The 14435-nt window shown below is 43.0% G+C and overlaps 1 protein-coding gene across 6 annotated transcripts in view; it reads right to left on the bottom strand.

The window, feature by feature from the left end:
* Positions 1-309: 309 nt before the first annotated feature.
* mvb12bb (multivesicular body subunit 12Bb) overlaps positions 310-14435 on the bottom strand; it is a 39617-nt gene continuing 25491 nt past the window's right edge. For 3 of the 6 annotated variants that reach the window (XM_061818083.1, XM_061818079.1, XM_061818077.1), the window contains 2 exons: positions 8391-8446; positions 5415-5794 (listed from right to left, as the gene is read on the bottom strand). In XM_061818083.1, coding sequence (XP_061674067.1) covers positions 5657-5794; positions 8391-8446 — 194 coding nt within the window. In that variant the 3' untranslated portion in view covers positions 5415-5656. Of the gene's footprint in view, positions 523-5414; positions 5795-8390; positions 8447-14435 lie in introns of those variants that run through there. The other 3 variants (XM_061818080.1, XM_061818078.1, XM_061818082.1) reach the window with 2 other exon arrangements.

Genomic DNA, 14435 nt, shown 5'->3' on the forward strand with positions numbered 1-14435 from the left:
TGAATAAGTTTAATATTCGCCTGATCAGTTTATCTTTTTTGGGGATGAAGAATTCATCTTATGTTGATTTATTAATGTTTTTGTACTGCTGAAAGTACAGCCTCAGGGGATACATTTCAGCTAGAAGATACACATCAGTCTTTGAGTTTGTTGTGACTTTTGTGCTCCCTCAGTGGCAATCAAGTGATCCTTGACAAACTTTAAAGTACACACCTCAATTAGACAATAATTGAATTTATTTTTCAGCATTTCACAATATTCTGAACTAAAAAAAAAAAAATTCTTTTTTTTTTAACAAAGTCCCATTTAGCAAATGGAATTGATTCCGAACTGTTTTTTTCCCCACAGTGTACAAAGCCATGCTTTTGCCACCCCTCCAAAAAAAATCATTAATCTTCTATGTTTTCTGTCTTCATCTGATTACAAATGTCTGCATTTGTCCACCCGTGGTTCATCACGTTGAAGGAATTCAGAGGAATGTTATGCAACGATGCTTCGCTCTGTGCTGAAGTTGTAGTGAAACTGCAGGAGGAGGAAAAACACTGAGTGAACACACATTGCACAAAGTGAACACTTGAATACGCGTTTGCCCCAAAACATCACAAAATACTTTTTACAGCTGAAAATTGTCTTGACTGAATATCATGAACCTTTCTTCCAGATATGTTTTAGCTAAATTGAGGTAACAAGTAAAAATGCGAGCGGCACGGTGGGTCAGCTGGTAAAGCGTTGGCCTCACAGTTCTGAGGTCCCAGGTTCAATGCCGGACCCGCCTGTGTAGAGTTTGTATGTTCTTCCCGTGCTTGCGTGGGTTTTCTCCGGGTACTCCGGTTTCCTCCCACATCCCAAAAACATGCAACATTAATTGGACACTCTAAATTGCCCCTTGGTGTGATTGTGAGTACAGCTGTTTGTCTCTCCAAAGGCTAACAAATTGTCACTTTAAAAAAAAAAACCCAAAAACTCGTTGTACTGCCCTCTCCTGGTGATTACATCACTGAGTGTAGAGTCCCTACAGGAGTCTTCATAATTTCTTCTGATGAATAATTGGCAACAGACGGATGGATACATATGTTTGTTGTACATTCTGCCATTTAATGGAAGCACATTTCATAGTTCTGTATGTCAAAAAAATATATATATTTGTAATATCCATCCAACCATTTTCTAAGCTGCTTATCTTCACAAGGGTCGCGGGACTGAATCCCAGCTGTCAACGGGCAGTAGGCGGGGTACACCCCGAATTGGTTTTCCAGCCAATCGTAGAACACACAGAAACAAAGAGGTGCAGTGACTCACAATCACACCGAGGGGCAATTTAGAGACTCCATTTAATGCATGTTTTGGAGATGTGGGAGGAAACCGGAGTGCCCAGAGAAAAGCCATGCAGGCACGGGGAGAACATGCAAAATCCACACAGGTGGGGCCGGGATTTGAACCCAGAACCTCAGAACTGTGAGGCCGACACTCTAACCAGTTGTACCACCCTTTAAAAATCAACAATTTATATACTACAAATAAACTATTATTAATTCATCCATCCATCCATCCATCTTCTCAGCCGTTTATCCTCACAAGGGTCGCGGGGAGTGCCGGAGCCTATCCCAGTTGTCAACGGGCAGCCTGAACTTGTTGCCAGCCAATCGCAGGGCACATGGAGAGAGACAACATTCGCACTCACAATCACACCTAGGGGCAATTTAGTGTCCATTTAATGTTGCATGTTTTTTGGGATGTGGGAGGAAACCGGCGTGCCTGGAGAAAACCCACGCGGGCACGGAGAGGACATGCAAAAATCACCACAGGCGGGTCTGGGATTGAACCCTGGACCTCAGAGCTGTGAGGCCAAAGCTTTCCACCTGATCCACCGTACCCCCCTATTATTAATTTATTTATTTTTAATAATATCTTGTATACACTTAAATATGGAAAGACGAAAAAGCACACGAAATGGTAACACGTGACATGGTGGAACGTTGTGCCAATTTTCCAAACAATTGTATTACAGTAACAAAACACCAGAGGGAGCTGAAACATCGCTGAAGTAAATGTCGCCTCCGTCCACCAAAAGCCAACGTGCAAGCAATCACCCTGTGGCAATTTCCTCGCCATCAAAACACCTCCAGCTGCCATTTGCATCAGCTTGATGCCGCACGGCTGATCGCAACCCTGTCGCGGGGACAACCCAGGGCCCCACCGCACACCATCAATTCACTTTCAACAGCTGCCCATGCAGCAAATAATACTTCCAGTACGTGCAGCATACTGTATGTGGGCCTATGCATGTACTGTATGTAGCCCCGTGTATTCCAAAGTGGGTGAGTGTGCGAGTGCGGATGATGGATGGCGGAACGGGGCGTTATCGGGGCGAGCATGTATCAATGTCTGCCAGTTTTACACACAGGCTGACAGGACAGTGACACACTCGAGCACGGGGCGGCAGTCGCCCAGACGAGCCCGGGCTTCATTTCCTGTTCCTGCTCCACTGCCAAAAATATGTGACATGTTGTCTTCATTAATTCCACCTCTATTTGGAGCTCTCGCTCTCACACCACGCGCACACTGTGTACCTCGGCGCCTCTTTGCAACCCGGCACACAAACGCCGCACGGAACGCAGGCGAGCTCCCAAAGCAACGTTGAAGTGCCATCATGCATAGGTGCTAATGAAAATGCTGTCATGTGTGCACACACACACACACAATTCATCCTCACATACTCCCAAAACTAAAATCACGAAGCCGACGTCTCTCAGCACAGCAAAGCACATAAAGACGTCACTTTAAATCGTGTACTAATTAACGCTTAAAAAGACACAAATTAGATATGCGTGGCTAAAAGCAATTATAATATCCGCAAGTTTTGCGAGTCATTTGGGAAATGAAAAGAATGCCTAATTGCTGGAACCAACATCATTGCAGGCAACGCTTAAATGATGCCTGTTAGGAAGCGGTCGCGTCTCCGATTGCGTTTTTCTACGTCGAGTCGAGCACAGAACTTTCCAGCATCCAAATTTTCAATGGCGGTAAAAATCAGCCAATTAGCTAAAACGACGTGACATTTGTTTTGAGAGCCGTAACACGCACTCTCGGCGACTTCTGGACCACCATTTAAAACTAAACCTGCCTGTATTTGCTACACTTGGGTCAAATTCTTCAAAACTTTAATTTTGACTACCATTGCTACGTAGATGGCACGCAGTTATATTTAGCGGTCTCCAGATGACTACAGTTCAATCGAGGTATTGTGCCACTGTCTAAATCAGATAAATAACTGGATGAGCCAAAATTTTCTTCAACTAAATCACAACAAAACTGTTTTTGGCACTAAAGAAAAGAGAATTGCTGTTAGTCAACACCTAGACTCTCTATCTTTAGAAACCAAAGACCAAGCCCGAAACAATGGTGTTCTGATTGATTCCGACCTTTCAACCTATCATATCAAATCAATCACAAAAACTGCCTTCTACCATCTGAAGAACATATCTCGAGTGAAGTCTTGTATTTGTCAAGCAGACCAGGAAAAAGCTCATCCATGCTTTTATCTCAAGTAGACTTGACTACTGTAATGGTCTTCTGATTGGACTCCCCCCAAAAAGAGTATCAAACAAATGCAGCTCATTCAGAACCCTGCAGCTCGCGTTCTGACCAAAACAAAGCGGTCAGAGCACATAAGGCCAATCCTAAAGTCTTTGCACTGGCTTCCAGTCAGCTTTAGAATAGATTTTAAAGTTCTGCTACTGATTTAGGGCCTGAATCCATGAAAGAAATGCTTACGGAATACAAACCCAGTAGAGCTCTGAGATCGACTGACTCAGATCAAATAGTGGAGTGCAGAGTCCAAAGCAAATGTGGTGTAGCAGAATTTAGCTATTATGCTGCACAAAAAATGGAAGAAGTTGCCAACACAGGTGAGGTCAGCCCCAAGTGTGAATGTTTTTAAATCCAGCTTGAAAACTCTTCTTTTTTTCTCATGCTTTTTAGAATATATCCACTTTTTAATCATATTACTTGCACTGTATGTGGTTTAAATTTTTTTAATATTGTGTTTGTCATTTTTATTGTTTTTATCCCGTTTTAAATGTTTTATCTCTTTGTTTTCAAATGCCTTTAATCGTGTAAAGCACATTGAGTTACCACGTGTATGTAATGCGCTATGCAAATAAATTTGCTTTGCTTTGCTAAACATTCTGAAAGCAGGAGTAGCAGTTATTCAATCAAATATTGGATGTTTTTTTTTTCATAAATTCCCAAAAACAGGCCTAACAGATCATGAGCTAACAGCTTTCTGGACACAAAAGAAACAAGTGAAAATTAAGCAAATATGCATTAGCATTGGATAATTAACACAATTACCTCCACCAAGAGCTTTCTTTGATGCTATTTGTCCGAATGCAGATTTATCCAAAATAATATTTAGTCCACTTTTGTAAAACTTGTTGGACAGCTTGAGGGAAATGGGTCAAGGGATACAACTGCTGAATGTTGATCTGATTGTTTCCAATTAGAGCATTTTTTTCAATATTTTACTTCCCTCTGAGTAATGGATGCACATTATTGAAAAAAAGGCAAATAAAAGAGATTTGCGGGATTGTTTGGCCTTGGCGGAGGTCCGCGCCCTCCTGATGCGATTCCAGTTTCCTATGAAACGGCAGCTCTCGTGTTACGTTTGTAAAAAAGACTCACTAATTATATTTCTCCGCTGCTTGCGTAGATATCATCCCGGGATAATAAGAAGAGGAGCGAGAAGTAAAAATAACACAATTGTGAGGGATGCTTCCACTTGGAAACTAATTATCAAGCTAAGCTGCGACTTCATCCTCATCAGCCCCGGCCGCGCCATTAATCTTGTGCTGTCGTCCACTTCACTAAATCCAGCGTGTTACACTATCTCACGTTTACTTCATCAGCTCCGGCGCGGCTGTAATTAATGATTTCTCGTGGCCTTCCCTTCCCCGGCTCAGCTCGCCATGTGGCCCCCTGCTAATCACGCCGGCTGAGAAAGAGAAAGGACGGGGCGAGGGAGCGGAGATGCGAGAGCAGCCCGGATGAGCGTCCAGGTTGGGCTCATTCACACACACGCACGGCTTTGACAGTGAGCTTCAATCAGATAAGCATATGACAGCGCGGCGATGGCGTGATTGGGATGCTTTGTGACAGAAGACAGAGGCAGAGTGCAGAACAGACACCTGGTTTGATGAGGGAGTGTTTGCTCCGCAACACATCTCAAATCCAACGGCACCTGTTCTTTTACAGTGCTCTGTCACTTTCTGGCACTTCAGATCGCACGGAACCGTGCTAATGAGAGCGAGGTGGTGGTGGTGGTGGTTGGGGGGGGGGGGGGATTGTCCCTCCGTTTAAAGCACACCCATATAGCGTTCGGCACACACGCGGGTTTTAATTCCAGCAGGCTACAGTGTAGCGAGGAAATTGAGCGCGTTTCCCCGGCTGCTGATTAGAAGATGAAAACCTCGGGAACCTCCAACGTTCTGAGTGCTCCTTGATTGAACTGTTTTGGAGAAGAATTGGGGAATAAAAGTCAAGGGCTTTGGAACAGGAGACAAAGCTTTTAAGAGGCGATGGCTGCCTAGCCAGGGCATGCTTTTATTCAATTGGGGCTTAGTGGAGCCAACAGGGTCTCGCTGTCTCAGACACTTAATTACAAGCCCGAGACTGTTTGCTTTGCATTCCGGGCCAGCGGCGGCAGCTGCAGCCGAGCGTTGCGGCCTCTACTCACTTCCTCCTCGATCTCTGCCAGGGATTTGATCGTAATGCCCATTAAATTGACTTGCTGCATCTGAAATCAAAAGCATGGAGAGGAGGGAGAAGGGAAGAGGGAAGGAAAAAAAACACACACACACAAGGAACATGGCGGTTAGGCTCACGGCTAAGTAAGCATGCTTAAAATCTTTAATCCTCTCGCTCTGTGTCAATATGAACCGGCGATGGTGACAACCGCCGCCAGCCAGCCAAATGGACTGCATTGAGCCAGCCCTGCCTGAGTGCATGCATTCATCACTCAAGCGGAGGGAAAGGAAAGGAAAGAAATGCAGAACAAAGGGATGCGGATGAGAAGAATTGAAAGGACAGCTGAGGAATAGGGGAGTGAAGAAGGAAGTCAAGAAGAGAGAAAAATAGAAGGGGGGGGGGGAAATAAAAGCTTTGGTGAGCGGGAAAAGGCAGGAATTGAAAGCCTGAGAAGTGGAGTGGTGTGATAAAGAAGTTCAGTCAAAAAGACGAAAAGTAAAGAAAAAGAGTTTCGCAGTGAGTGGACGAAAAGGAATCAGACGCATCATTTCAGGAAAAGTCACAGTCCAGCATCACTCCCGTCAGGGGTCCACAGAAGGACCCCAACATGATTATCTCCCTCAGTGACAGACCTTTACTATTGCGTGGATGGACTCTATTTTTGTAGATTGCGCAAGATGCGCCAAAGCGCAAATGGTGGCAGAATGTATTTATTTCTTTATTTCTTTATTTATTTTAAGATAATGCAGCTCAATTAACAAAAAAGCATTCATGGAAATATTAACGCAGTGGATAAATGTCATCCATTGTCCGAAAGTAGCTATCATAAAAGACAAAGGTGGCAGAAAAAGACAATACACCAGACGACAAATGGACCGAATGTACAAATAGTACACAAAAATTGGTCACTGTTCACATAAAAGTTCAAACTTTATCCATCCCTTTTTTGAGCTGCTTCTCTTCACACAGGTCGCGGGAACGCTGGAGCCTATCCCAGTTATATTTGGGCGAAAGGCGGGCGGGTCACACCCTGAACTGGTTGCCTGCCAATCCCAGGGCACATAGAATCAAACAACCCCTCACACCTATGGGCAATTGTGAGTCTTCAATTAATACATGCTTTTGTGATGAGGGCGGAAACCGGAGCGCTCGGAGAAAAGCCACACAGGCACTGGGAGAACATGCCGATGCAACTGGGGTGTGATTTGAACCCCAGTCCTGAGAGCTGCGAGGCAGATGCACTAACCAGTTGACCACCTAAACTTCACTGATAAAACAGAAAGGAAGAATTATTTAGTTTACCCGTTAGCGCATGCCAGGTTTGTTTTGATTGATTGGTGGCATTATTAGACTTTGGCGAAGGTGCAAGGCTCGCTGACGTGTTTGTCACCTTGGCAGACGGGCCTCCGCCGAGGTGCGACGCAGTCGGGGTGTCTCTTTTGGCATCTGCCTGGTGCATGTGACAAACCGGTGACTGAAAGCGGTTCTAAGCGTTCGCCTGCTCACACCACGTCCAAATTATTGCGCAAGATAGACAGGTGGTGTAACACGATTTTGCAACACATATTAAATGGAGGTGCAGGCAGAGGAATATGCGAGCTCTGCAGTCGTGCCTCAGACATCTTTCGTTCATCAATACTGGAGGAGCGTGGCCACAGCGGATAGCTGGTGGGGGACGATGTCCAAGTGCCCACTTCGCGACGCGGATATTTGTGATCTCTGCCCAAGCCAACATTACATCAACCACCCGTGAAGGTCCGCTTGAGGCTCCTTATAATCATACTTTGGACATGTACGTATCAACGTAAGTTTCCTCCCTAGGAAAGTTTGTTTGTCTTTGCTCTGCCGTATCAAGTTTGTTGGTGCGCAACGAATGAGCCACACTTAACAACATCCAAAGAGGACGACTTGATTGCAGTCAGCTGTGTTCACGCCCACGTGACACAAACCTGGTTTTAATCTTGTAACCTTGGCGCCCGTCTAGGAAATCACCAACATTCGGTCCTAGCGGCCTTCTCACAATGTTACGCTAAGCACAAGGCTGGATTTGCGCTACTGATGAAAATAGAGCCTTATATGCTAGACAAGTGATGTGTTTGAATGAACAGACACACAGTTGCACGATTAGCATAATTTCTTGAGTATAGTGCGTCCTGAAGTATAATGCACACCCCCAAAGTTGACCTAAAAACTCGGGAAAAACCCTTCTACCAATGTACAATGCGCACCACCAATTTGCCGCTACCCATGTGCAATGCAAGTTCCCCGAGGAGGTCATAGAGTTCAGGTGGGGCGTACCTTACCGTAATAAATATAAATGTGTAACATAAGTCATTAAATATCATATCGAAATGTATATGTCTACATTTTTACCACGTTATGTACCTTTACACGACTATACAATGTGGTTGTATTTTTTATTTTTCATTCATACATAAATATAATGCGCTCTATTAATGTTTTGAAAATATTTTTGGAAAAAATTGTGCATTATTTTTGAGAAATTACGGTACTTAATATCAGCTGCAAATTATCGAAATTCCCAAATCAGATATCACGGCATAGGCGTCGCATTGGCAACAACTGTGGTTATGATATCCGTGATGTGCACTAGAATGATTTTGAAGTATTTGGTGTGATTTTACCTCTTTTGGTGTATCATAAAAACGTTGAGCGATGCCAAAGGGTACATCATCCATGGCTGTAGAAAAAGACAAAAAAAACAGAAAAGATTTTTGAAATGCGCCTTTTTATAAAATCACATTTTAGTCTTGATTTTGAGAGTTTGAACAAAAGTGCATGCGGCATAAAGAAGCAACAAAGCTATCAAGATCCCCACGCTCCCCGACAGCTCCCCTCCCAGCCATCTACGGAGACAAGATGAAAGCCTTTTCTTATTCTTTGCTTCTCTCCTCCAACCCTCTTCCTCTTTAATTACTCTTGATTATTCCTGATTTTGTCTTGTCAGAAGTATGTTCGGCTCGCAAACAAAGCCACACTTACACCCGGCGCAGAAAAATTGAAAGATGAAAGACAAAACGTTCGCCGGATATCAAATTTGCATGAAAATAAGCCACATCGTTCAGCCCACAAAAAAGGTAGATTGAAATGAGGACTTGCCAAAAGCACGGCGGTATAATTATCATTTGACCAAACAAACGAGCTTCAACAGAGCTATAATTAAGCAGGCCTGTAATTAAGTGTATGCCCTTTATCATAATGATCGTGGTTAAAATGGTGCGATGGCTGCCAGTCGATTATTAATGGTGTAACCCGGGTGCTGCCTGCATCCTGCACTGGAATCAAGGTGTCACCAGTGTCAGGCTAGAGTGCAGCTCTTTATTTAAAAAAAAAAAATAGGGCTCAAATTAACATGAGGTGACAAGAGATAAAAAGCCTCTTGTTTCCCGGCTGTAGGGAAAACTGCAGCTGCTTGGCTTCGTTTAAGAAAAGAAAAAACTGAAAAATGTGGAACTCCGACACTTGGCTCAATGCGCTTCGACACAGGCCCAAGTATCACCAAGACGAGCTCCTAACTGGTGTTCTTCAGGCGGCTGCCGCTGGAAAAGGGACGTACTAAACTCAAGCCATAACTGAACTGTTTTGAGTGTTTACTTCAAGGACTAGGTCCCGATATAACGCCACGGTGGCGTCATCTTAGCTAAAAGAGCAGATTTTTCTACAGTTAAGCTACACTAACCCTGAGCAAAATAACAAATCGGGAAAATTCCTAGCCCACCAACTTCAGCGTGATAAAGAAAAGTCATTAACATAATTACAGCTATTCAAGACTCAAACAGCAACTGTACACAGTCCCTTTGAGCAATAAATGAATTATTTTACAAATTTAATAGAGGCTTATACAGACACACTCCCTGAGAAGGGTTGCGTCAGGAAGGGCATCCGTCGTAAAAATTGTGCCAAACATATGTGTGCGTTCATCTGAGATGACACACTGTGGCGACCCCGAAAGGGACAAGCCGAAAGAAACTTACTAATAGAGGCTTATACACATCATCGAACAACCCAGATCAAAAAAGTAATTGAGACTTTTATTCGTGAATTAAATATAGAAGTTAGAGACAGCCTTGATGCTACTTCATCCATCGCAGGATTATATAACACACTTAAAAAAATATGCAATCAGGACAGGCCACTAGCCCAAACGGAGTTCCTGTTGAATTCATACAATATCTTTGACCAAAACTTGCCCCTTGTTTTTTTTTTTTTTTTTTTTTAAACACCCAAGGAGATAAATGACAAAGGTCAAATTAGCAGCCACAGGAATACAGCTTCAATTAATTTATTACTAAACAAGGTAAAGACTCCATTCTTCTGGCTAATTATCTTCTCTTATCATTGATTAATGTGGGTATCAAGATTATCTTGAAAGCGAGACTTGAAAAGGTCCTCCCATCGATAATTCACTAAGACCAGACGGGCTTCATTAAAGGTAGAAATTCCACAAATAATGTCAGACGTTTGCTAAATTTGATGCGCATTTCACAGCATAAAAAAACTAGATGCAGTTGTTGTGTCACTTGACGCAGAGAATGCTTTCGAGAGTCAACTGGGGTTTTCTGTTTGGAGTTCTTCACAAATTTGGCATTGGAGATGAATTCAGTCATCGGATGGCAACATTATACAGTTTGCCGAAAGCAACAATCACCACAAACGAGCTTCACATTACAAAAAGGAACCAGACAAGGACGTCCACACTCACCAATGCAGTTGGCAATATTCATCGAACCTCTTATCATCAGAATGTTAACAGTAAAGGTATCGTAACTCGTGGCAGAATACAAAATCAATCTATATACTGATAATATTTTTCTTAACCTACAAGAACCCAAGCAATGTCTTCATTTCTACAACTATCCGACTATATAAATTGGACACATTCAGCAATACTCCCAATAACACCAAACTCCCCCCGAAAAGGAGTACCACCACTCCAGACCACCCTCGAAGTACCGAAGTTTGTTGAGAAAATAGCAAAGCTTCTCCCGCAAAGTAAAAGAAATCTCCCAATAGGTTGTAAATTAATTTCATGTACTAAATCAATGCACCTACCCATCACCAAATGGGAAGACATTTCAATGTCTCCTGAACTGGATACAGATGTGTAAAAATTCATTTAGAATGACAAAAAATACAAATATACAGCTCATACAATATCAAGTGTTCCATAGTACAATGCACTAAAAATACCCCACACAACTATTTTCATGTTTTTGTTGAATGTATGCAAATTCAATGCTTTTGGTCTTCGGTTATACAAAAACCTTCTCATATTTTTAATTTTAGGATTCCACTTTCCCTGAGCCTGTGCATACCTGGCGACTTAAGCACAATCAACTTTCCTAATAAATATATACGATCTTTATTCGTCGCATTAACTACTGCTAAGAAAACAATAAAAAAAAAGCCATTCAAATAAAATAGTGCATAAATCTCATCATACTATATTTTGCTTTAGAAAAATTATCAGAAGAATGGAAAAAAATCAATTAAATGTATTCATAGGTAACTGATTACCTTTCCTCCACGTGCTAAATCTAGACTCTTGATTTATCTGCCTGGGGGCTGGGGGGTGGGGAGGTTGCCTTCTGACAATACCAACAATACTTTGCTAAGTGGGAAAATAAACTTTGACTTCTGCATTCCTTGTTGTTGTCAGATTACTTAGTTATTTAACGTAATCTAGATTTCAACGCCACGAAAATGGATTTATGTAAATGGGAAATTTCTGCCTCAGAAGGTTAAAGAAGAAAATGAGATATATTTTTGATCTTCACAAGTTTCATTTGTATTAATTTCTTTTTCTTTTTTTAGAATTCATTACAACATATACCACATTTGCTACAAATGGCCACTATTTATCACATGACTTGTGTGTAATAATATTTTCACTGAAACCGTTTTCACTTAGAAATAATCCGCACTGCTTCAAAAACCAGTGTCGATGGAATTGCCTTCAATTGCACAGAAAAAGTATTGGTATCACATCCGATCCACAAAGTGTGGTTTTGCCCATTGCTAGTAGGTACAATGCCTTGTTTAAGTTATTAAAAAACAAAACCAAAGCATGCAATACTTCTACCACTGTGAGGAACGAGTGAAAGGAAATACATTTGAATCCATCGGCAGCCGCGGAGTGGCGAGATTGCGGCGGCTGATGGATCTGTGCGGCGTGGACCGACGGGTGCACGGTACCGAAGGCCAGCGACTTTCCTGACTGCATTCAAACCAGGTCTCACTTTGTATTCCACCAACCTCCATTTTGCGAGGCTATCTTACATCCAGATGAATGGAAAGGTGCTGAAGATGACTTGGTGTTAAGAAATGGGTACCGGCCCCACGATCAAATTGAACGCTAAGGGCAAAAGGAATGTAAATAAAATCTGCTGGACAGGAAGTCCATTATCAAGCATGTTGGAAGCTGCTCAAATGGCCAGGCTACGGTTCATTACCTCATGTGTATCGCACTATGGAGCGCTCGGGTAGCTACTTGGCACGTGCCGTATGGGCGAGCAGTCAACAGGAAAACGTCACCTCGGATTTTTGGCGAGGTGACCGCAATCATGATCATTGGGGTGGCGTCGGGTAAGGAGGAACCCGCGGCTTGAGGGATTGTAGTGTAAAGAACGGAGTCAGCGCAGGCCCCGTGCGGATCATGGCCTTATTAATGGCTGCGTCAGGTACCGTGAGCAATGGCTGCATTGTCATCTCCAGTCCCTGGGCACAGATGAATGGCTGTTTCAGGGCGGGAAGGGCTGCCTCGCGCGCCAGCCAGAGCGCTAATCCCTCACCCTTCCCTTGCTGGATGCACTGTCACCCAGGACTTTTAGCGACGCCATACATTGCCTTTCCGCGGCTGCAGTAGACACAGCCACGCACGCATGCAAGCGTGCACGTACTTCATAGTGTTGCGGCCAGGCGCTGACTGATGGGAAAATATTTTGTGCTTGATGGAGCGTCACCCAAATTACCTGAACCGCATCTTACGGGGGAAAGCTTTCGGAATGTTGATGAACTTTTATTTTACACTCCACTAATCCAGCGCGAGTACATTGATCTCCGTCTAGTCGCATTTCCAGAGTGATGCCGAGTTGCTCCTGAATTAGATGAAAAAAAAAAAAAAAATCAAAGCTCTAGTCTAAACAAAATGTGCCTGTGGGTATTGTTAGGTAAAAATAAAATATATACAGGATTTTACAAAGCTTTCAAAAATGGTTTACAAGAACAGAGTAAAACCACAACAAAATAAATCATGAAAAAAGGAGGTAAACCACACGTAAAGATGATTTACAAAAAAAAAAAAAAAACAGAGGGATCCAGAAATAGTGCAAGCAAATTGAGTGAAACATGGCTGGGTAATGAAAACAGATTGGAACAAATGCATTTTGAGGAGTGATTTAAATGATGAGAATTGGGCCAGCGACGGAGAAAGTTTGGTCTCCCGGGTTTTGTGTTTACTTTGGGGTGTGGACAGTTGGTTTATGTGCCAGGCCACCATTTCTAGGTAACGACACTGCCACAAAGATGCTAATTGTGTCCCCTGTGGTGTTTCCCATTATAAATGAGCACTAAGCTAGCAGAGGCTACATAGTTGTAGTTTTCTTTGCTTTTCTGTTTAGTTTGACAGCAACATAAAAGTTTTGGGGAAAGTCCCACAAGTTGAGAAAAAAAAAAAAGTTTCAAAAATAACAGTGACTGTCCTCTAAAGTGTTGACATCACATGCATGTTACATGAGATGCATATACAAATAAAGCTGCTCAGAAAAACACATTATATTTTTTATTCAAACAACGTGACGCGGGCTTCTCTCCATGTGTAGCACGGCCAGACAATGCTCTCGCGCTCATGTCAGTGCGACTCTCAAATTGAGGGAGAGCCCATGGAAATGCTATTCTCGTTGCAGAAGCGTCTCTCTTGTCACCTGTGCGGGTAATGGTGAGTAGACGCAAAGAACCCCGGAAGAGGACCCCGCTATGCCCACTCACAGCCCTTAGCCGCAAACTCTGACATGAGAAATCGTGTCCAGGCATGACAGCATCTCAGAGACATATTGTCGTTTATTTTGTCGCCCGGACGTGCCATCTGTGCCATTCCGATGGAGGGTGTGCGCTCAGGCTGCCGAAAGAGGGAGCGGGTGCCAGGCTGCGGGTCCCTCGGTGGCGCCGCAGCCACGGCAGCTCATTAGTCAAATTGCCTAATGAGCGAGAATACAAATGGCCCCCTATCCTGACAGGAGGAATTTTGGAGATGTCAGAGCTCCTGACCCATGCTACCAGAACAGATGATAGCTATATGCTATTTTCAGATTCTTTTAATGACCGTGGCTCGATGAAATCCATTATTTTTTATTTCAGCGTTCCACTGTTTTACAGTCTAGACCAGAATAGAGGAGCATTCAAAAGTGGAAGCATAGTTTACTATACTATACTATTTCTTTTAGTTAATATTGGTTGTTTATTGGCACATCAGATGGCACTGGAAAATGCATATTGCCACTCTCCAATTCATGGCCTTTTTTTTCTAAAAAAAAACCAAAATTAAAATACGTATTTTTTTTCTGTGCGGACAATCTGATTTTGCCTTTATGCGATGGCTGCATACGTGTCTATGCTTGGCTTTCAACTGGAGAAAATGTGTTGGGTAGAAACGATATATATATATATAATAT

The sequence above is a fragment of the Syngnathoides biaculeatus genome, chromosome 4 (assembly GCF_019802595.1).
Source record: "Syngnathoides biaculeatus isolate LvHL_M chromosome 4, ASM1980259v1, whole genome shotgun sequence".
NCBI lineage: Eukaryota > Metazoa > Chordata > Actinopteri > Syngnathiformes > Syngnathidae > Syngnathoides > Syngnathoides biaculeatus.